This window comes from Myxocyprinus asiaticus, chromosome 13 (assembly GCF_019703515.2).
Source record: "Myxocyprinus asiaticus isolate MX2 ecotype Aquarium Trade chromosome 13, UBuf_Myxa_2, whole genome shotgun sequence".
Classification (NCBI taxonomy): domain Eukaryota; kingdom Metazoa; phylum Chordata; class Actinopteri; order Cypriniformes; family Catostomidae; genus Myxocyprinus; species Myxocyprinus asiaticus.
The window spans coordinates 31,567,588-31,592,415 of record NC_059356.1 but is presented as its reverse complement, the minus strand read 5'-3'; the positions used below and the strand labels follow the sequence as shown (position 1 = coordinate 31,592,415).

Genomic DNA, 24,828 nt, shown 5'->3' with positions numbered 1-24,828 from the left:
GCCTCTGTTTATGTATGCCTCTCTCTATAAAACCTCACATATGCTGCAATGCTTTGTATTTCGCATGTATTTTTGGCTTTTTTTTTTCCTTCTTTCTTCCCTTCGATCGCACAATCCCTCGCAGCTTGGCACAGCTTATTTAATTTGTAATTCAATTATACTGTTGAAGATATGGTACATTCACCTGAAGGGCCTGAGTTATATTATTAGCTTAGTCAGTACTACAGACTATCTATCTATCTATCTATCTGTCTGTCTGTCTGTCTGTCTGTCTGTCTGTCATTCAGCCCGCAAGCTAATTTCAGAAACTTAGGATGGCAAGTGAACAGAATGTGTCACTGACCAATCAGTGAATGCAGCACAAAATTCTCTGTTGCAAAACTCCAAATGTTTCTGTGATTTAAACTAGTATTAACCAGCCCAGACATTCTAAACAGCACTGACAAAGAAAACAGGGAAAACACTGTGTCATGCAGACATATATTAGAAGTCTTTTCAATCCACACATCACAAACATAAAAAAAAAATAAATAAAAAAATAAAAATAAAAATGACTATGGATTTGCTGTAGTAACACTACCTGTTTTAAATGTGGTATTTAGATTACTGTTTTCATGACAAAAATGCTGAAAATGTGCCATTGCCACATTTTCAACCATCCCTGTGATGGTACACATAACACACGTGGCACAGGCTGAAATTGAGTTTGACACCCCTGCTTTAGAGTATTTATTTGTTTTTAATTATACATCATATATAATTTAAAGTAAGGTCATTTGTCTTGTTGGTTGTGATATAGAGTGTGCGATCCAGAGAGCTCTCCTGCAGGTTTAATACCTCCAGGTGAAGAGTAAACTGAATTGATGTGTTTGCATTTACATGTGTGTCTGTGTGTCTTTGGTAATGTTTGTCCATATGATGCTGGTTCAGCTGTGAATGGCCCCTTGTCTCCCTCTGTCAGTGACAGAATCATGATGCCTCTTAGAGTCAGACCCTTTTGCCTGTAAATTGTGTTAATGTCAGTGTGTTTGGAGAGGGTATTCTCATTTTATATGACATTTCAATCACAAGTCTGACATTTCCACTGATTTTACACCACAAAAAGGGGGAAAAAAAGCACTGCTGATATTTTTGGATCTTACAACCTGGTCAGTCTAACTTCTGACAGAATGTTTGCTCTGAGTGTAAGTGTGTGTGTGTGTGTGTGTGTGCACGCCACTGAGCGTTCATGTGGGTGCATTTTCACCCATAGCCTGCATTAATGTAGCCAATTTTTTTTTTTTTTTTTTTTTTTTTTTTTGCTTGTAATCAGGAACACAGTGAAGAACTCTCCTAAAGTGCTACAATGTTGTCCGATTATACACCCGTCAAAATAACTCATAATTTAGTGTTATTCACTTAGCAGTCCAATACCCTCTCTGATCCTCTATTCTAAGCAGCCCACTTTGCATGAATAATGTATGTATGCTAATGAAAGGGCCAGCTGCTGTATGTGATTAGCAGGTGTTTATTGAGTGATGGACAGTGTGCTGCAGGCTCTGCCTCCCTCAGTGTCCTCACATCATCTCAGGATCAGACTGAGAATTTACTTCAGCTAAGTTGACTAAGTCTAGGGATGCACCGAACGATAATCTGAACAGAATCTGCTACTTTAACAGATCCGATAATAGAAACTATTCAGAAACGATTACATTACATCTTTGAACCCAAGAGTTATGTCAAGTTGTGGCTGCTAAGAGGAAGATGCAGTGCTGACCACTTAGCCTGCAGGAAGATAGAGAAGGGGAAAGAGGAAAAGGCGATCTGGTCTTTCTTGTAACAGGTAACACTCTAGTCCAAACCTAAACACAATCCTGTTTAACAAAGTAAATGGAAAATAAAAGGTTAATTTATGTCTGTCTCTCTGTTATTCCTCAGACAGCTGGTGTTTAAAGCCTGGTTGCTTTAGCCTCTGATGACAGCCTACCTAGAAGAAAGAGGACTAGGACTGTTGACTACATTATTTATTATTTGGTATTAATACTCACTGGGCATTAATTTTGACACTTAAAACTACACTATGTGACTTTTTTTTCTTTGGTTAAAAAATAACAAAATGTTATTAATGAGAACCATGTCTTTACATAAATCCACTTTGATAAACCTATAATAATTATTTATATTTTAGAGCTGTTGGGACGGATTTCACGGCAAATTGCATATATACGTCATTCGACCATGCGTGTTGACATCATATCTGTACACAGAGAAAATAAGCTCTGGCTTCTGTAGCGTGTGTATGGTGTGGGAGTAGCGTGAAGCTGAAAGTTTGTTGTCACAACGAAAGAGAAAAGTTGACCATAGATCATTCAAAACGGCAAACCTCCGGGGAATCACCGGTTGTAAAAACAAAGAAACCCCGAACAGAGCAGAGTCTACAAGCAAAAAGGGAACATGACAGAGTCCATAATATAACCCGAATCAACATTGGCTTGGCTTTTCAGAGGTGGGACAACTCCGAGATCGGAAAGGATTTAAAAGCGACCCAGAGATGGCTTGTTCCCTATCTGTCACTCACTCGATGTTGGTGTCGATGTAGTGACACTAGGGGTCACTCTTGGGAGCCCGAGACACCTCTGGTCTTTGATAAAAGGCCAGTGAAAATTGGCGAGTGGTATTTGCATGCCACTCCCCCGAACATATGGGTATAAAAGGAGCTGGTATGCAACCACTCATTCAGATTTTCTCTTCGGAGCCGAACGGTCATGCTCACTGAGCTGAATACTACTGTTCATTCACCTCTACTGGATCTGACGGCGCATTTCAGCAGCTTCTCCCTCCTCTGCACTGGTGCACTGCAGAGAATGCCCCTGGGCGCTTCGGCAGAAAAACTAGAGAGTATATTTTCTGAAAGAGCATTTTTCCCCTCTAAAAGAGTATATACTTCTCTAAAAGAGCGCACACACGGAACATCTTTTTAAAGACGCGTCTTTTTAAAGATGCTTTTCCGATTGTGTGTTATTCTTGGTTTTGCTCGTTATCTCTCGCCTTCTAACGGTCACGATCACTGTCTTTCGTGTCTGGGCACTGCTCACGCGGAGACAGCGTTCGTGGATGGTCATGTTCTCATTGCGAGAATATGTCCATGGCAACGTTGCGGTTGCGGCTCGCTTTCGTAAGAAACCACCCCAGAGGCTCCCGCCTCGGTCCTTTTACCCACGGGTTTGAGGCCAGTGCGGCTAGCACTGGGGGCGATTTGGGGACCCCAATGGGACCGCCTCCACCGGGTATCCCCCCGTGGACCTCCCATTCCCCAGCATGCTCGTCTGCCCCGATCGGGCTTCCGGGTGAGTCTGCCGGCTCGTCTCACGGCGAGTTCGACCTCTTATTTGGAGCCCGCAAAAGTGATGAGCTCTCGAGCGCAGCATCGGAGAGCGGGCTCGTCCAGTCGGAAGCCTCAGCTGGGCTCCTCCCTTCGGGGTCGATCGCCCAGTCACAGGCTGACACGGAGATGATGAACTGCTTTCCTGGGCAGCCGCGAGCGTCGGTTAGAGTGGATTTCACCGCTCTTCCCTGAACCCTCGCGGCTCGGTGATTGGTTCCTGGGCTTGCGGCGCCACTCAAAGCCACGCCCCACCCCGTTCCTTTCTTCCCGGAAGTGCATGAAGAGCTGACAAGGTTGCGGGAGGCACTTTTTACTGCCCGGTCCCGATCTTTTCAGCTTCCCCGCTCTCACTACCCTCGATGGTGGGGCGGCCAAGGATTATTTGGCAATCCCCCGGTGGATAAAGGTGCTCGCGGTGCACCTATGCCTGCAGAGCGCCGCCACCTGGTGCAGGTGCCCAAAGCCCCCGTCCAAGGCCTGTAGGTTTACGTCGTCTCTGACGGCCAAGGTCTACGGTGCCGCTGGACAAGCCACCTCCGCCCTGCATGCCATGGCTCTCCTGCAAGTCCGCCAAGGCGCTAAAGAAACTGCACGAGGGTAGTTCCGCCCCGGGATTGATGCAGGAACTGCGCTCGGCGACTGACCTCACTCTCCAAGTGACGGAGGTCACGGCGCGGTCTCTTGGGCGGACGATGGCCACACTAGTGGTCCAGGAGCGCCACCTTTGGCTCAACCTGGTCGAGATGGGTGAGGCCGACAAGACACGATTCCTTGCTGCCCCCATTTCCCAGGCGGGCCTATTCGGCAACACCGTCGAGGATTTTGCCCAGCAGTTCTCGATGGTAGAGCAGTAGATGGATGCTAGCCGGCATATCCTGCCCCGGCGCGGCTCAAGATCCCGCACCCCATCTACTCATCGCCAAGGGTGTCCCCCTGCAGTGACTGCACTGGCTCCACCGCAGCCCGCCCCTTCGGCATGGCCCTGGCGTGGAGCCCACCACAGGAAGCAGACGCCACCCGTCTCGCGGCTGCCCAGAACCCGTGAAAGGCTTCAAAGCGCCCTTGAGACGGGCGACCCAGGGACAACGAATCCCGCTGCTCTGGAGCTGGTAAGCAGATCTTCATCTTTTTGTTATCTTTTGCATTTAATTGTGCTGCATGCCCAAGTGGCTGCAGTACTCAAGAGCTCAGCAAGAGTGGTTTCCTTGTTCCCTGGGTCACATATCCGGTGTGTATGGCTGGCATCATGACCACCGTCCACCACTCCATTTGGCAGGTTGGCGCTCCAGCGGTGATCTCCCTCCCTGAGCGCCCAGCTGTGGCACAAATCCGCCCCCGATGTGACAGTCTCCACGGGTCACGAGGACAGGCCTCTTCCTCCCCCATCCCATGCTGTTCCGGGTTCGATCTAATAAGATGTCCTGCATCCATGTGTACACCAGTGCCTCGAAACACATTCATCCACGCAGAGGAGCAGAGCCGAAGCACGACTTACGTCATTTCCAAAACAATGCTCTTCCGCTAGATGCATGCAGTTTTATTTTTTAACCGCTAGAGGGCCAAAAGTTACATAGTATAGCTTTAAATTGCTATGTTTATATTGGGTAGTTTCCTCAATCAGTTTTTCCCAACAGTTTCTTTTTGTGGTCATGTGTTTGTTCTAATGCTCTCCATAGCCATAAACAAAATGCATGATTGCATCATTTTCATCTTATGTAGTTTGCAATTTCTAGTGCTCCTTGCAATGCACTGATGATTACAATATGAAACACAATTTTTGTTCCTGGGTAGTAAGTGTTATTTCCTTATTGCTTATGCCTCAAAAGTATAGAAAATGGCTATTATTCCCCACAAACTTTGCTTTTGTGACCAGGACAGTGATATTTTGAAATGTACCTATTTCCAATTAGAAAACGGGTGAATTTGTGTCTTTTCGTTCACATAAAGTCAGAAAAAAACAACATATGAATCCAATTTAACATGTATTTATAGTAAAGTAATACAAAAATGACTACAAAAGATTTAGAAGTGAGTAGTTTTTCAAGATTTATGATTATACTCTAAATCACTTTCATGAATCAGTCTCCCATCATGTTCTCGTTATACTGTCCTTGGTAGCGGTGTTCAAATTCCTGTATATCCTAATGGAAGCACTCGCCTTGCTCCTCCAAGTACGCTCCCATGTTCTCCTTGAATTTATCAAGATGAGCATCAAGAATATGGACTTTGAGGGACATCCTACAGCCCATTGTGCCGTATTTCTTCACCAGAATCTCAACCAGCTACACATAGTTTTCAGCCTTGTGATTGCCCAGGAAGCCCTGAACCACTATGATAAAGCTGTTCCAAGCCACTCTCTCCTAACTAGTGAGCTTCTTGGGGAATTCATTGCACTCCAGGATCTTCTTTATCTGTGGTCCGACAAAAACAACGGCTTTAACCTTTGCCTCAGACAGCTTAGTAAAGAAGTCTTGAAGGTACTTGAAGGCTGCCGACTCCTTATCTAGAGCTCTAACAAATTGTTTCATAAGGCCCAATTTGATGCGCAGTGGTGGCATCAGCACCTTCACAGGGGTCCACCAGTGGCTCCCACTTGACGTTGTTCATCCCCACAGAGAACTCGGTCCACTGTGGCCAGTCCCACCTGTGGTAGTGCGCCTTGGTGTCCCTCCTGTCCCAAAGGCAAAGATAGCAGGGAAACTTGGTAAAACCGCCTTGGAGACCCATCAGGAATGCCACCATTTTGAAGTCTCCTATGACCTCCCAGCCGTACTCATCATACTTCAAGGTGTCCAGCAAGGTCTTGATACTGTTGTAATCCTCTTTGAGGTGCACCGAGTGAGCAAGGGGAAGAGACGTGTACTTGTTACGATTATGGAGCAGCACGGCTTTGAGGCTCCTGGATGAGCTGTCAATGATGAAGTGCCACTCATACTGGTCACATTGTGGCAGAAGCAGAGCCCATCTTGACGGGTGAAGAAGCTGGAAAAAGGTTGGTGACACTTCCTCTGATCTGCGACTTGCACACTTTCATCCAACAAGATCCACTGCTTGAGCCTAGATGTCAAAAGCTTGGCATTGGACTTGGTGGGACCAAGATCTCTAATCAAGACGTTGAAGTCTTTTTGGTTGGGGTAGTATGGGTTTCTCTCCTCAGCTCCACCTCTGAAATCCCTCAAAGTCCATATCCTTGATGCTCATCTTGATAAATTCAAGGAGAACATTGAAGTGTACTCGGAGGAGCAAAGCAAGCACTTCCATCAGGATATACTGGACTTTGAACGCCGCTACCAAGGACAGTATAATGAGAACATGATGGGAGACTACATTTGGGGGCTGATTTGTGAAAGTGATTTACAGTATAAAAACTACTCACTTCTAAATCTTTTGTAGTCATTTTTGTATTACTTTAGTATAAATACATGTTAATTTGGAGTCATATGTTGTTTTTTTCTGACTTTATGTGAACGAAAAGACACAAATTCGACCGTTTTTTCATTGGAAATAGGTACATTTCAAAATATCACTGTCCTGGTCACAAAAGCAAAGTTTGTGAGGAATAATAGCCATTTTCTATACTTTTGAGGCATAAGCAATTAGGAAATAACACTTACTACCCAGGAACCAAAAAATAAATATTGTTACACAGTGTTACAGTTGAAGTCAGAAGTTTACATACGCTTAGGTTGAAGTCATTAAAACTAATTTTTTAACCACTCCATAGATTTCATATTAGCAAACTATAGTTTTGGCAAGTCATTTAGGACATCTACTGTGCATGACACAAGTATTTTTTTTTCCAACAATTGTTTACAGACAGATTGTTCAACTTTTAATTGACTATATCAGAATTCCAGTGGGTCAGAAGTTTACATACACTAAGTTAACTGTGCCTTTAAGCAGCTTGTAAAATTCCAGAAATTGATGTCAATTTAGACAATTAGCTTCTGGTAGGAGGTGTATTGAATTGGAGGTGTACCTCTGGATGTATTTTAAGGCCTACCTTCAAACTCAGTGCCTCTTTGCTTGACATCATGGGATAATCAAAAGAAATCAGCTAAGACCTCAGAAAAAAAAAAATTTTTTGGCCCTCCACAAATCTGGTTCATCCTTTGGAGCAGTTTCCAAATGCCTGAAGGTACCACCTTCATCTGTACAAACAGTTGTACGCAAGCATAAACACCATGGGACCACACAGCCATCATACCGCTCAGGAAGGCGATGCATTCTGTCTCCTAGAGATTAACGTAGTTTGGTGTGAAAAGTGCAAATCAATCCCAGAACAACAGCAAAGGACCTTGTGAAGATGCTGGAGGAAACAGGTAGACAAGTATCTATATCCACAGTAAAACGAATCCTATATCAACATAACCTGAAAGGCTGCTCAGCAAGGAAGAAGCCAGTGCTCCAAAACTGCCATAAAAAAGCCAGACTACAGTTTTCAAGTGCACATGGGGACAAAGATCTTACTTTCTGGAGAAATGTCTTCTGGTCTAGTGAAACAAAAATTGAATTGTTTGGCCATAATGACCATCGTTATGTTTGGAGGAAAAAGGGTGAGGCTTGCAAGCCGAAGAACATCATCCCAACCGTGAAGCATGGGGGTGGCAGCATCATGTTGTGGGGGTGCTTTGCTGCAGGAGGGACTGGTGCACTTCACAAAATAGATGGCATCATGAGGAAGGAAAATTATGTGGATATATTGAAGCAACATCTCAAGACATCAGCCAGGAAGTTAAAGCTCAGTCGCAAATGGATCTTCCAAATGGACAATGACCCCAAGCATACCTACAAAGTTGTGGCAAAATGTCTTAAGGACAACAAAGTCAAGGTATTGGAGTGGCCATCACAAAGCCCTGACCTCAATCTGATAGAAAATTTGTGGGCAGAACTGAAAAAGTGTATGCGAGCAAGGAGGCCTACAAATCTGGCTCAGTTATACCAGTTCTGTCTGGAGGAATGGGCCAAAATTCCAGCAGCGTATTATGAGAAGCTTGTGGAAGGCTACCCAAAATGTTTGACCCAAGTTAAACAATTTAAAGGCAATGCTACCAAATGCTAACAAAGTGTATGTAAACTTCTGAAAGCTGAAATAAATAATTCTCTCTACTATTATTCTGACATTTCACATTCTTAAAATATAGTGATCCTAACTGACCTAAGACAGGGAACGTTTTCTACGATTAAATGTCAGGAATTGTGAAAAACTGAGTTTAAATGTATTTGGCTAAGGTGTATGTAAACTTCAGACTTCAACTGTAAATCAGATAACCTCAACCCTAAACGGCACATAATAACAAAACCTACTGTTACATTAGAGGCTCTTTCTATCTAAGTGGGTTGTTTTTTGCCATTTTAAACTGCTATAGAGCCCAGACCTTTTGCCGTTTTAGTCAAAGGTCTGGCTACATGAGGCTAGAATTCTCTGAAAAAAAGACTTAACATCGTATATAATTGATTGTCAAGTATATATATATATATATATATATATATATATATAGTTTTAAGGATGTTCAGATATTTTTACAAGAAAACGAGACAAAAATACTGAGTAAGGTTGTAACAGAATATACTGTAGCTGACAGTATTACTCTTATTGGTAATAAAATATTTTATAAACATGCAAGAAGCAGGGGGATTTTTTTTAGCTTAGATGTGTACATCTGAATGTCAGTTTTCTGCTGAGCTTTCTGCTGAGAGTTATGAGGGCTCAGATTGTGGTCCTGCCAATAAGAGTGCAGTGCTCTCAGCTCTGGCACAGTTGACACATTTTACCATATTTAATTAAATTCTGCAGATTTTTACCCACAATCAGTACTAGAAAATGTGGAAAAAAGTGTGCGGATTCTGTTTGAGCTAACTCGTGTCCCTCCAGGTCCTATATTTGAGTTTAGTTTTTGTGTATTTCTTTTGCAGAACATATGTTATATTTCAAATGAGAAAACTCATGCCTGGTTTTATGAAAATGTTCATGGGTATAATGTAAAAATAATTTCCTTTGTCCTCTTTCTGTCGTGGGATTTATGATTGTTACTGAGGCAGTGTGTCTCAATGCAAGCCTGAGTCAAACACAGCTTAAAAAACACTAAAAAAAGAAAAATGAGGATTTTTTTAAGGGTATAATCAAGGGATAGAAAATATCATTAGCTGTGTATTAAAACAAGAGAAGTCACACATGGTGTCACAATGCACAGTGTGTGTGTGTGTGTGTGTGTGTGTGTGTGTGTGTGTGTAGGCAGGTCTAAGTGGTTTACGAGGACTTTTCTTTAGGTTAAAACTGGTAATTACAAGGGTATTATGCTATAAATGTGGTCTATGAGGACATTTCTAGTGTCCCCATAATTCAAATCACTTAAAAAAACATACTAAACGATGTTTTATTGAAAATGTAAAAATGCAGAAGGTTTTTTTGTGAGGGTTAGGTTTAGGGGTAGGGTTTGGGTTAGGGGATAGAATCTATAGTTCGTACAGTATAAAAATCATGTCTATGGAGAGTCTTCATAATGATAGCTGCACCAACATGTGTGTGTGTGTGTGTGTGTGTGTAAGAGTCTCACTAGTTTATGAGTGCTGACACTGCTGTCAGTCAGAGAGTAATTGACATAATGGCTCAACAACAGCACTGGAGTTGATGGTTCTTCAGAGGTAGTACTACGAAGAATCAGTCAATGTTCTCTCTCTCTCTCACTCTGGCTTGTTTCCAGCTCAGAATTACTTGCTTTTTCCCCTAAGCCAAATTTATTTGGATAAATCCATGCCACAAGGGTGACGACAACCCCCAAAGCCCTTTGTAAAACTTTTATTAACATCCATTCTCATTGGTGCACTCATAATGATTGGTTACTTTTCCAATCAAGGCACAGCATGTGCACACCTGCAAGTGCAGTGCTAGCAACCAGATGTTTTGTCTCCAGAGAACATTTTAATTATCTCATTGTTTCTACTTGCCAGTGTGTTGTACACTGACTGTAAAAAATAAAATAAAAAATGTATAAATAAAAATAAAAAAATAAAAATATCACCCATCCAATCTATTTCAAGCATAGTTACCACTTGAATTGTCTTGCTACATTAAATTCAGTCTTCCTGCAATGTGCTTCACCAGCCTCATTTTTGGGGGTTAAACCCTCGGTTTCCTTTTTTCCCCAATTCCTATCAAATAAAACTGATCAGCAGCAGGCCCAGTTGGAATTTGTGCATGCAGACTTCTGCAGAAAAATAGGCACATTTCCATAAAATTTCTGCTCCTTGCGTATTTGATCATTAAATGATAATTTTGGGGCTAATCTGGTTTTGCTTCCAGCTATGAATAACAAAGTAGTACTCACAGGTCTGTTTAACAGATTTTATTATGTTTAACCATTCTGTGCTCTTGTGAGTTATTTTGACTGCATTTTGATTGATTTACTGCAAATTAATGTCTACTTTTCAGTGGAAAACATCATAAAACGCTACAGTATATACCAAAATTAGTAAATGTTTTTGTTGGTTATATTGTTAAATCAGTTTTGGCTGGAAAAAGTGCAAACTATTACTTTGAGCTGTGATTTATCAGGTCGGGTCAGTTTGACCCTGTAACAACCATATTCAGTTGTACTAGCATGGAACATAGAATCCTTTCCCAAGAATATGCAAAAGTCCAAGGATTCTGCCTGGGTCTGCTGATCAGTTGTGTTAAAATCACTACTAAAAGGTTTAATCGTCTGTATGTGGGAAGCGTTTTTTGGCATTAGAGCGAATCTAGGGAGCTGTGGTGTATTTTTCGATTTGTGGCTATGCAGACATGTTGAAACAGTGTGACTCCCTGTGCTGCAGCTATGAGATGCTGTCATTATATTCTCAGTGGCCGATTCAGTGACTCATTCGTCATGTTCTGTGACTCAGCTCTCAGCACAGATGCCCCCCATTGTAAAACATCTCATGGAGACACAGGTCAAAAGGAGGCTGACAAGATTAGTAACATCAAGGAAAATGAGTCTGCTTTAAGATGGACCGTTTGGGTTAGAATAAAGCTGCTCTGTGTGTGTTTGTCTACGGTTTGTAGTACAACAGTGTCTAGACTTATTCTCTGTGATGGACCAGGCAGATTAAAGGGGAGATCAGCAGCAGATAATGTCTGTTTCTAGCAAGGGGAAGAGAAACCCTCTGGCATCGATTTTCAAAACACTCAAGCTCACAGGGAAGTTTGATGCAGAGAGCAATCAGTAACTGTCCCAAACAAGCTGCCGCAATATGCAGAAAGAGACACTGACACACATCACCACAGCCCCAAACACATCACATCACACACCCCACACCCCAAGCAACTTTTCACCAGGGCCGATCAACAACTTTTCTCCGGGGTCGATTTTTGTTTCCAGTCTGCCCCTGATCACTTCCAAGATAAAATTAACTTGTCTCAGAATCAGTCGGTGACACCCCTGCTGGAGAGAGAACGTTTTAAAACAACCCAAGGTTAGCTGGTCCCCCAGCCTGGCCAAGATGGTTAGGCTGTCAGGTTTGATGGTTTTTGAGGGGTTTAGGGCCCTTTTCAGTTGATCAGGCTGAGAGACCTGCTGGCTGACACGCTAAACTTGCTAAATCCCTGCATGTTGGGAAACTAGCTGAACCCTATAAAGCCTGGAATATATAGTAATAGTCAGAAAATTATTTACTTTTATTTATTAATTTTATTTATTATGGAGCTTTTTTTTTTTTTTTTACCTAAAAAAAGCTTGACTCTGATCATGTTGATGATGTAGAGCCTTTAGAAAATAATGTATAAAATATGATTTAAGGCATGTCTTTATAGTTTTGAAGCAGCTAAGACCAGCAAACCACCTTAGGCTGGTTTAAGCTGTTTTTTGTTTTGTTTTGTTTTGTTTTTTTGTTTTTTCTGCAGGGACAAAACCCACCACTTTAGTCCCTTCAGTACACTTCAGTACACATGGTCAGATCATGATGAACAGCATTGTGCTTTGGGTCTGGTTTGTACTATGCCTTTGTGTGTGTGAGGGGCAGAGTGATGAATGTAGGTGTCTCTCTGTGTTGTGTAGGGAGGTCTGTGAAACTGCTGTTCACCGACATGGTAAATGGATGTAAGCTAAACCTGGTGCTACGGGTGGAATCTCACAGCAAGACAAAATTCCTATGAATTACTAATGAGTCGCAGGACCTGAAACACAACACATGGGATAAGCAAACATGCTGGGGTGCACACATGCTCACACATACTTGCACACAGGCTGGATAATGCTAAACCTGTGTCTTTAAATGGGCCATATCATGAAAAGAATCCATGTGAACGTTGGCCCCCAATTGACCCAGACCATGTATGAACTACTGTACAGTACTGCTGCCAAAGTTGCTTGTCTTCATGGTATTGCCATCACAACCAGCACATTAATATATGACCGCTGTTTACATATCAACTGGCCTGCCCTGACAAGCAATAATATGAATTATACAGATACTGAAACTAGCCAATATAGAAGTCTTAAAGGAACAGTTGCAAAAACGGACAGTTTAACTCTAGACAGCTTTGAAAAACAGCTTAAATGAGCCTTAGATGATTTGCTGGTTTTGATGGTCTACCAAACTGGTGTTCAGCTGGTGTACCTGATGGTCTCCCAGTCTGACTGGCTGAAAAGTGCCCCAAACCACTCTAAAACCATCAAATAGGACCTGCCTTACCTGCTTGGTTGCCAGACTACAGAATGTAGAGTATGACCCTTTTGTATAATGAAAATGTGGCAAAAATAATAGTCAGACTGCACTATTAAACAACAGACTAATTGTCTGCGTTTGTTTGTTTCTTCTTCTCAGGATAGTGGAATACTCCCTTGATCTCCAGAACATCAACTTCTCTGCCATCAGAACAGTGCGTGTGCTCAGACCTCTCAAAGCCATCAACAGAGTACCCAGTGAGTGCATATACTGTACTTTGCATCAATATTTTTGCTGTGTGTGTGTGTGTGCGTGTGATGACAATGAGAACTGATCTGTAAATCTCAGGTAATAAGCATGCTCAATTGCATGCTCTAGTTGTTTTAAAGGCATAGTTTACCCCAAAATGACTCACCTTGTTGTTGTTCCAAACACAAAAGGAGATGTTAAGCAGAATGTTAACCTCAGTTCCATTCACTTTAATTGTATGGAGAGCAAAAAATAAGATGCAATGAAAGTAATTTTTAACTGAGACTAAAATATCTCCTTTTGTGTTCCACAGACGAAAGTCATATGGGTTTGGAACAATGATGACTGAATTTTATTTTTTATGTGAACTCCCTTTTGTGCCAAGCACAGACAACTTTCATGTGTCAGCGCCAAACCCTTCCCTATCAAACCCACAGCAGTGTGTGGCGTAGCCTTGTTTTTGGCGTGCAGGTTTTCCAGAACAGCAGAGCTGGAATGAATCAGAGGGGATTTAAGAGCCATTGCCTCTCTGCCACCACCATTAGCAGAGCCAGATAAATCCCCTCCTGTAATTGGGTATAAAATCAGTTGTCCTTAATAAAAAAAATGTCATAATTCATGTTCCTCTATCTCACGTTTACGCCTTTCCGAACACTGTGGCCTTTCTTTGAGCTTCCATAAGAAGCCCGGGATTTATCAATATTTCAGTGCCCGTGACCATGGTGTAGTGCATGCATATGAATGTTAACTGAATTAGCTTGCATTTGATTTTGCTGCTCGAAGACTTTATGAAGAGATAGAGGAGTATTCTAGGGGAGGTTTTGAGGAAATGTTTGAAGAATGTAGTGTAGGTCATTGTGTGTTAATGTGTCTGTATGTGAAAAAGCTTTCTTAGCAGATTTTTTAAGACACACTCACGTTTGTTCTTCTGTCATGTTGGGGACTTTCCATTAACTTCTGTTGTTTTTATACTAAGCTAATTATATTTTCTATTCCCTAGCTCTTTCCTTAAACCTAAAGCTTACTGAAACCTTTTTTACATTTTCATTTAGACCAGGGGTCTCAAACCACCGGCCCGATAAAGTTTCATATGGCCCGCGTGAGTGTTTATAGTTGATCCTCAAACCCGGCCCGCAAATTAATTTGTACTTTCTGCATTTTGTTTTGGTCTTTAATGTTATCCCTAATTCTCTTAAAGGATTATTAAACTATAGCCTAATATATTCCACATGGTTTATTACACACTTAACAAAACTAGATTACTTCCATCATGATCTACGGAGCTGTCTGTACTGGAAGCATCCGTTGATGCGACGTGTGTTCAGGTGTCGGATGCTCCGTTTCTATTTTTTATGCACTATACAGCTACTCAAGTCAACTGAACTAAAATGATTTCATTTTCAAATATGTGTAAGTAAATGTATTGCTTTGTAAGTTAAATAACGTCTCACCGTTACATCAAAGCAGCTTGTGATGTTTCTTGACTCTCATCTCTAAACGGGACTGCTACTTCCAATGGGTCTGCCATTCTCATGAAATACAATATCAGGTGTCATTTCTCCACTAAACATGCAGATCAGTCTGCTAAGTAGCTGTGAGGGAGTGATGAGTCACTCAACTCCGAAAATGTCTGTCCACTATGCATCAATTATAACTAAAACTATTAACGGAGCGCTATTCACTGGCACGCTCTGCCTCTGCATCAGTCCACAGCACCACGGCAAAATAAATAATATTTAGTTGTGAAATTTAGGGAGAACAAATGTCCTCTTTTTTTCACAGACAAATCCTCTTTTTCGTACCCGAAAAAAGCCTCCGGCCAGGATTTAGAAAATGGCTAGAAGTGTGTAGGATTTGTCTTTGTCTTCATCGATGTGCTTTCTACAGTTTGGACTATTATATATTCTGTGTATTTCGCACTGCACATCAGTTTTCACGTTTCATGTCCTAATGTGATTATTCTCTCTCTCGCTTTGTGTGCGCTGTGCAGATAGAACACCTGCTTCATCAGACTCATGAATACTATATTATTTTTAACTGAAAATATTGACTGTATCGAGACAACACCAAGTACACCATATCAGGGAAATATGAGGGGAGAAACAAGCCCTGCGTCTCTATTCATATACTATCCAAACTAAATATTGTCTGACAAGCACAAAACACATCAGCACATCAAACACGTCAAAAAAAAATTATCTTCAGGGAAGCTTGCCTGGGCACAGCAGGAAGGCTAAACATTTTGGAGGCTATCAAACAAAATATTATTATGTGCATTATGCATTATATAAATTATATTTAATTACTTTTTCTTTATTTGTTACTGTTATATACATTTACTGTGTGTGTGTGTGTGTATATATATATATATATATATATATATATATATATATATATATATATATATATATACACATATACACACACAAATTATTAACTGTTCATCTTACCCTCGCTCAAGAACACCACCTGGCTAGTGGCCCCTGGGTAATTTGAGTTTGAGACCCCTGATTTAGACATTATTTATTATGTTTATTTAGCTGTTTTCCTCTTGGCTGGCCCCCAAAATGATTTCAGGTTTTACTGTCCTTGTAGGGATATTTGGTCACCACATACAATGCATACAAACATTCTCTCTCTCTTCCACATTCATATATTCATACAGAAACAAATTAAAATCCAAATATGCCCTTAACGGTGCCACTGTGTACCACAAACTAAAGTTGTATGTGTAGCATGTACGATTGTTATGACAATCCAAGGTTTTATTTTAGTGGTAGTTCATCCAACAATTAATATGTATAATCATCATTTACTTACCCTCATGTTGTATTAAACTAGGGTCATAAGTGAACATTTCCATTATGGGGCAATATTTTCCCTCTGGATTAGAATTTTTTAAGGGCATTTTATACCTTTTATGGGGCTTTTGTTTTTTCCTAATCAAGTCAAAAATAAATAAATAAGGTGTCATCTTTGTCAAATATTTAAAATCGATAAATCGATTAGGCAAGGCAGGTTTATTTATATAGCACATTTCATACACAATGGTAATTCAAAGTGTTTTACATAAAAATGAAAAAGAAAATTCAGGATAGATAAAAAAATAAAAGAATAAAACAGAATTACTAAATTATATTAACATTAGTTGTCAGTATTAATAACTATAATTAGAATTTATTACCTCTTTCTCTTCAATTCACTCAACATCAACTCACACTTGTGTTTTCCCTACCCGCACACACTGCAGTAATCGTATAATGCTGTTCTCCAATCAGAATGGACACACACCCTTCATTCATTCCCAGCAGTGCTTCACAAACACACATGCACACTCACTGACTCACACAAACGCAAACACACACACATTTTGCAATCCCACTGATGCAGAAAAAAAATAAAAACACTCAAATTAAGATTTTGACAAGCTCTCAAGAGTTGGCACTAGGTGGTCTGTCAGTGACACTAATGTCTTTTTTTTTTTTTAAATACCAAAACAAATTGTTACATATATACAGTAAATACTATATAAGTGAGGTATGACTGCAGATAGCCTAAAAATAAGGCATCTGGCAATGCATTTGCCTTCTGTAATGTGACAGACAAAACATTAAACAGGAAATATATTGGGTGGGACTTTGATTTTAGTTTAATTGGATGGGGACAATTAAGGCTATGATACTATTGGTTAATATTATTTTTACCCACCCACACAGCCTTGATGACATCATCAGAGAGGAAAGTAGAAAAAAGTTATTACATTTTGCTAAAAGGTTGTGAAAACATTTTCTTTTCTTCAGAATAAAATACAGAGATGAATTGTGCAAAATAAGATCATACGATAAGAAACATATTGTTAGACGTAGTAAAAAGCACCAGTTTTGATAAGTGATTGTGTGTTTTGTGTATGTTTATAGGTATGCGGATCCTGGTGAACCTGCTGCTGGACACTCTGCCCATGCTGGGAAATGTGCTCCTGCTCTGTTTCTTTGTCTTCTTCATTTTTGGCATCATTGGAGTGCAGTTGTGGGCTGGACTATTGAGAAATCGATGTTACCCTGAGGAGAACTTCACCCTGTGAGTATCGGTAACAGATGGGGTCAAGGAAGTGAGAAAGAGAGGCACTGAATGGTCATTAAGTCTTAGCAAGTGAAAGTGCAGTTACTTCTAAGAGGCTTTGTACTGTATGAGACAAAAATAATTAATCCACCTGAGAGACATTAAAACTTGTCTAGCAGGTTCACACGTTTGGCGCTGTTTAAATTGTGATCAAATTATAATATCATAATGAATTGCAATGTGTTGAGTCATAAAGGCTCAGTCACATTGACCCTTGTACAGTGAAATACAGAAATTTCAATAGAAATCCACATAATCAGGGATTTTGCCTGATGGATTTCCTGTGATGAAGAAATTTCTCAATACACATTTTGTGTGGGGAACTTTGGTGAACACACAAATTAGCAGCATTGACCAAAAGGAAGTTGCTAGTTTTGGCAGTGACATCTGGGTGGGCATTGCTTCGTAAATATCTACACGGAATATTCACAATGGATGGAAAATCGTTTAAGTGGGGAGTTTCTTTATAACTTAACTTTCCCAAGTGCAGCATTTTTTGGGATCCACCCTCGCTTAACATCTGCCCACAGCTGCGGAATTTCACCATGCAGGATTAAATGGACCAAGCCTTAAAGAAATATACCGGTTTAATACAAGTTAAGCTCAATCGACAGCATTTGTGGCATTTCACACACTAACAACGGAAGTGAATGGGGCCAATCTGTAAACATTAAAATACTCAATGTTTCAAAAGTATAGCCACAAAACTTAAACAATACATGTGTTAACATGATTTTAGTGTGATAAAATTGCTTACTAACCTTTTTTGTGTAAAGTTATATGCAATTTTGCAACCTTGTTTGCCATGACGACATAACACTGTAAAACCCCAAACCCTTAAATTACTGTAAAACTACTATTTAAACAACTTTACAGCTAAAAAAATACATGAATTTTATCAGCAGAATTAATGTAAGTGCTTTTATAAAATTATAACCTTCACATGTATCCAAAAATTGGCCCCATTCACTTTCACTCTAAGTGCCTCACTGTAACCTCGCTTTTTTAAAATAAAGTATGGATAAGTCTGAATTAATGTTTTTGTGGTAATCAACATTATGCCATAAATGCTGTCAATTGAGTTTAACTTGTATTGAACCCAGAATACTCTTTTAACATACTGTATGTATTGTGATGTGTATTGTACCGTGAGGTAGTTGTCGAGACTGAGACCTAGTGTTTAATTGACAATTAAAGATAGTTGATTGTTACAATGAGTGTTTTTGAGAATAAAGCTTATCACTGGATTTGGCCAAATTTGCCTAGTTAGCAAATTTTCAAATCATCAAATCTTTGCCAGAACGAGCTACAAAAAAAGGACCAGACATGAAATTGATAAAATAATTTAATTAAGAATATAAGTGCAGAATTCAAACTTTGGATTAATTAAGATGTCAGTTTTGGTATACAAGGTTAAACGGGTTGGATTTAGGGGTATGGATCCATAGAAGATGCATTTTAGTATGTCTGATCAAAGTCACACCATCATTGGATTGGACTTGTATTTCAAATGTCCTCTGTCTTTTCTGAGAAGGTATGGCTGTATAATTTTGAAGCCACATGTTTTCAAGGACCATTTTAGTATTGCATAGAGGATCAATAAACAAATTATCCATTCCCCTTCATGCAACCCTTACCATTTATTTGTAGACAACCTTGTATTGTTCCATTCCAGTCCAATGTATATTAAGAGTTCTATGTAAACTCGCCAGTCCTTCACTTATCTTCTCACATTTCTCCTCTGCATATTTCTTTCTGTTTAATCTCTCATCTCATCTTTTTGTTTTTACTGTCTACCTGCCACTAAAAATGCAAATGCGGTTCCACCCAGTCGATGGCTCCAGTTGATTAAAACTCAGATTGGCATCCATATTTATGAGTGGGTGTCTGCCTGAGGTTACCGTGCCAACCGTGGTCTGCCTGCCACTCACTGCTGTGTGATTGGATCTGAAAGCATTAACGGTGCATGGCTGTATCTAAAACAGCTTGTGTTTTTGTGTGTGTGTGTGGTGGGGGGGGGGGGGGGGGTAATGTATGTCTGTGTTTGTAGATCTGATGAGGTCTGATTGTCATTTATTGTCTTGCAGCGAGTGTATTTACTGGCTGGCACCACAGACAGAGAATGATGAAGTGTGTTTTGAAAAGAGAGTCTATTATAGAGTCCTGATTTTCTTCTGCACTGTACACTCTGTTACACTCTTAAGATTTCCTTTTCTCTTTGCTCTCTAACAAGAGGCAAATTATCAGGTGGTATATGCCCAGAGTTGGGCAGATTACATTAAGAAATTATTCTTGGCTGAATACTGAATATTTTCTCTTAAATGTATTCAGTAAAGTATTCAGAATACATCAAATAAAAAGTAACATATTTAGAATACAAGAATACTTTTAGAATACATATTTACACTATTTAGGCAAGGCACAATTGGAGGAATTACGTGTGATATGTCATTATTATCTTATCTGAAGTGCTACACCTCCCCTTTTAACTTATCTAAGTGATTCTGAATAGCTATTTTATTTTTTTATTAGATTAGAGTTGGACACTAATGTTTTTCTTTATGGAGGGCAGATGACAAACAGAAGGCAGTTTGTGGTCAACTACAATATTTTAATATTTAACAACATTTTAATATTTTTCTTAACCCATTATTTGATTGGAATGACAGAATAATACATTTTGACACAACATTAGAAATGCAAATAAACCGTATACATTTTCGAGATGATAACTGGATGCCATAAAGTAGTGAGGTCATGTGGCAACAATGTAGTATATTAATGATTTTTAACTAGACTTGCTTGCATATTTCCATATTTCGGCCAATTTATTCATTTTGTTTTCTATCTCTTTTATGAATGAATGAATGAATGTTGCATTTATATAGCGCTTTTTTGGACACTACACTCAAAGCGCTTTACACAGTGAACAGGGGACTCTCCTCAACGACCACCAGTGTGCAGCATCTGCCTGGATGATGCGACGGCAGCCATAGTGGGCCAGTATGCTCACCACACACTAGCTATTGGTGGTGAGGAGAGAGTAGAGTTATAGAGCCAATTCATGGATGGGGATTATTAGGAGGCCATGATTGAGAATTTTATTACCAACACTTTTATTTTGTGTGCCTTTTGATTCTTTTACTCATCCTTTGTTTTGTTTTTAAATTTTTTTGTGCATCACTTCAAATGAGATGTTTTAAAAAAAAGTGAGAAATAATATTAATGTCTGTATGTTACAATATGTGTCACACTGACCTAGCCCCATACGTTTATAAGCCACAAATTATACAGTAGTTATTACAGTAGTTTTTCTGTCGTCATTTGGACTTGATCTACTTCAAGTCCATTTTCCTCTTTCAGTCTTTGCAGTAGGCTTACTTTTTTATTTTTACTTACTCATAGTAGCCTATTATTGTCTTTAATAACTGCTGTTCCTTAACAGTTTTGAAAGTTTTTGATATGGACGTGACTCACAAAATGCTTATCGTGAGCCATCCATCTTTACTCCGTCTTTACACAGAAGCCGCATCTGCTGCTGCATAAATGTATTTACACTGCAACAATCACGGGGAAACCATGTATCATGCGCGCAAATGTTCTGTTTGTGGAAATAACGTTGCCAACTGTATTGATCCTGCTGCACAGCTGACAGTGCACTGATTGTTTAGATATGCCAGTGCGGTTGCCAGATATTAAATCCGGGAATCATTATACATGAATAAGACATTGCAGATCTGGGGATGAGAGAGTGAGAAGACGCGTTTGCAGCACGCATCTGCACTGTTCAGAAAAACTGTTCAGAAAAACAATCAAGTTTCTCACTTGATTTACAATAATTTTTTTCTTTATGCCATATTTTGTGGTCATTATGAGAGAAGTATTCTACAAGTATTCTAACAAATGTTATTAAGTAACTGTATTCTGAATACAGGTGTTTGAAAATGTAACAGGGGCTGAATACAGTTACTTCATTTTTGTATTCTGAATACGTAACACCATTACATGTATTCCGTTACAGCCCAATACTGTATATGCCCAGCACAAACACACATAAAGGAAGTTAAAACAAAACACTTATGGGATCATATGCTGAAGAACACTAAGTACATACTTACCCAGATTTACCCAAAAATGAAAATTCTCTCAGCATTTACTCACCCTCATGCCATCCCAGATGTTTGACTTTCTTTCTTCAGCAGAACAGAAACAAAGATTTTTAGAAGAATATCTCAGCTCTGTAGGTCCACACAATGCAAGTGAATGGTGGCCAAAACTTTGACGCTCCAAAAAACACATAAAGACAGCATGAAACTAATCCATATGACTCCAGTGGTTTAATCCATATCTTCTGAAGTGATCTAATCAATGTTGGGTGAGAGCAGACCAAAATATAAAAAACTTTCCTTGTTCATCTTGCTATTGCAGTCTCTTGGCACGATTATGATTTCAAGCTTGATTACACTTCCTAGTGTGTATGCGCAGAGCGTTAGATGGCGCTATAGGAAGTGTAATCGAGATGGAAATCATGATCACCAAGGAGACTTCTGTCAAGATATACAGTGAAAAAAGAGTTACATTTTGGCCTGTTATCATCCAAAACTGACTGGATCACTTCATAAGACATTGATTAAACCACTGGAGTTTGATGGATTATGTTTATGCTGACTTGATCTGCTTTTTGGAGCTTCAAAGGCCTGGCCAGCATTAACATGCACTTTATGGACCTACAGAGCTTAAATATTCTTCTAAAACTCTTTGTTTGTATTCAGCAGAAGAAAGAAAGTAATACACATATTAGATAGCATGAGGGTGAGTAAATGATAACAGAATTTGAACTGTTCCTTTAATACATATCCTAATCAGTTTAAATTTAACATATGCTAAGGTTCTAAGGAATGTTTCTACAGCAGTTTCAAACAATTTAGTTACCACTAATGTTAAATCTGAAGTTGGTCAATGAGCGTGTTTACATGCACACACAACGCTGATCACTATTGAAAATGAGCTTATTCAAAACATTTGACAATGCAAGAAAACTGTGTTTACATGAGATTTGATATAATTTGGTTATTTTCTGCTTTTTCTTTAAAACGTTAACAGTCATATGCACAGCACTTGCACAGATTGGATAATCAGGTAAGAATGGTGGTAAAGATGTTTTACATGCAAAGCGAAATCGGGCATTGGGCAAAAATCTACCTGTGTTGTTTGTTTTTTGCTTAAACCATTTATGACCTTACCCTGGCCTGATAAAAAAAAGGGGGTTTAAAGGGGTCATGACATGACAAATGACATTTTCCTTGATCTTTTCACGTGTAAAAGGTCATTGTACTATAAAAACATTCTAAGTTTCAGAACTCAAAATTTCCTCCTCACTACAAAAAGAGAATTTGTTAAAACCAAGCTGCCAAAACGACTCAGGAAGAACGACTTCCTTCTCATTGTGATGTCACACTGTGGTAGATATTTTCATCTGACCGCCTCCACAACAACACATCAACACCTACTTTAACTTATCACTTCCGTAGTCCCATCCAGTAGTGGTGAGCAGTGAGATGACAAGAAGAGAGCAAGGCTGTGTTTCCCAAATGCATCATAACCCTAAGTACATCATAGAAACCATTTGTGCCAATGGTCTCTACGATCAACTTAAGCTTGCAATGCTTTTGGGAAATGCAGCCCAGGTCAGTCAAGAGCAGAGAGCCAATCATAACAGTGGGCTTTTCTGTCAAGTCTTAAAGGAAAAGCAGCACCAAAACCAAGCGTTTGTGACAGAGGATCAGAATGAGGGTGGAAAATGATCATATCAAAAACTTTCCTAATATTATAATTATTACTAATATAATGTCATAATTTATGACTTTATTATAGATTTACTTATGCGAAGTATACTTGTCAGAAGTATATCACAAAAAAAAAAAAATAAATAAATAAAAATAGTATTTTGTTTCATAATTCTTTAAAGGTGCTTTGTAGGATTTCAGCTGTTAAGCTAACTTCTGCATTTTGCTCACTTCAACCACATGTCGTTCTTGCCAAAACCCTGCTCTCCAAAAGCATGTCAGCAAACTCAATGTCAGCAATCCAAAACACACACAACACATAGGTGTGTTTCTGATTTGCCAGTTTTCTAATTGGCCAAAAATGCATGAACCTGCCCTGACTCGTTTTTGCTTTTTACAGAAAGGCTATAGTATTTCTTTTCTTTTCTTTTATTTTAGTATTTAATTTAGTTTTTAATTGTTCATTCCAATTTAGTTTAGTTTTTGTTAGTTAAACTTTACAGAGCCTAGGGCTGTCCAAGAGACAGGTGTGAATTTTCTCAAGACATCTACTACAATGATATCTGTCAGACAATAGGGACATTATATTTGCAGAATTAAAAAAAGAAATTGCTTACAGCACCTTTACGACAGTTGACCATGGGGATGCCATAAGACATTTTGGTTTGTGTAGATAACTGATGATGCTCTGCAGTTATTAATGATACGCTGTGGGTGTGTCTAAGGAAGTTAAGTTTATATATGGTCATTCCTGTGTAACGGGGTTCATCACAGTGTGCATGTGCGTGCAGGGGCAGTACAGTGTAACGGTTGTACCTCTGCAAGTGAAAATAAAAAGTTTGTTCTCCTGCATACTAATGCCTCCGTGTCAATTAAACTACATGGTGTCAGAAGTGAAAACTATCGAAAAAGAAAAAGGAAGATAAAGAGGCACAATGGCTGAAGGATTTCGCCGACCAGATCCGCCGATCTTCGATGGTAATATAGCAGAAAACTGGAGAAAGTTCGAATTGGAATTTGACATATTCATCACAGCAGCTCACAGTGAAAAGCCAGAAAAAAACCAAAGCCTATATACTCCTCAATCTTGCGGGACCAGAGGCGATTGAAAGAGAGCGATCTTTTACATATGCCCTGGCGATACTGGCTGCTAATGGACAGGATATAGCTACACCGGCTGAGTCAAGGGAAGATCCTGAATGTTTGAAAAGGAAATTTAGAGAAGTATGCAACCCGGAGACAAACGTGACAATGGAAAGGCATTCATTTGACACCAGGAATCAAAATCCAGGAGAAACCGTGGAAGTATACGTGAGTACTCTGCGAAATAAAGCGAAAACATGTAACTTTGGTGCTTTGACTGACGAATTGATCAGAGACAGACTGGTGTGTGGTATAAGTAATGATGGTAATAAGTAATGCTCAGAGAAGCAATTTAACCCTCTCAAAAGCAATCAAAATCTGTCAAATCAGCAAGCTAACAGAGCAGCATACCAAGGTACTGGATGCGCCGTGCAGTGTGCCTACGAGCATTGATATAGTTCACTACAAAGAAAGGGATAGAAAAGCCGTCATGCAGAGGCAACACAAACACCCAAGTGTGATAAAAAACATCACAAACTGTAAAAACTGTGGCGGAAATCACCCAGCAAAGCGTGATCAATG

At 39.7% G+C, this 24,828-nt stretch overlaps 1 protein-coding gene across 1 annotated transcript in view; it reads left to right on the top strand.

Moving 5' to 3' along the window:
- The window catches only part of LOC127450696 (voltage-dependent T-type calcium channel subunit alpha-1I-like), a 231,779-nt gene that overhangs the window by 98,527 nt on the left and 108,424 nt on the right, over window positions 1-24,828 (top strand). Inside the window, exons 4-5 of the mRNA XM_051714981.1 lie at window positions 13,169-13,266; window positions 17,176-17,335. Of these exons, the coding sequence (XP_051570941.1) occupies window positions 13,169-13,266; window positions 17,176-17,335 (258 nt within the window). The remainder of the gene's footprint in view (window positions 1-13,168; window positions 13,267-17,175; window positions 17,336-24,828) is intronic.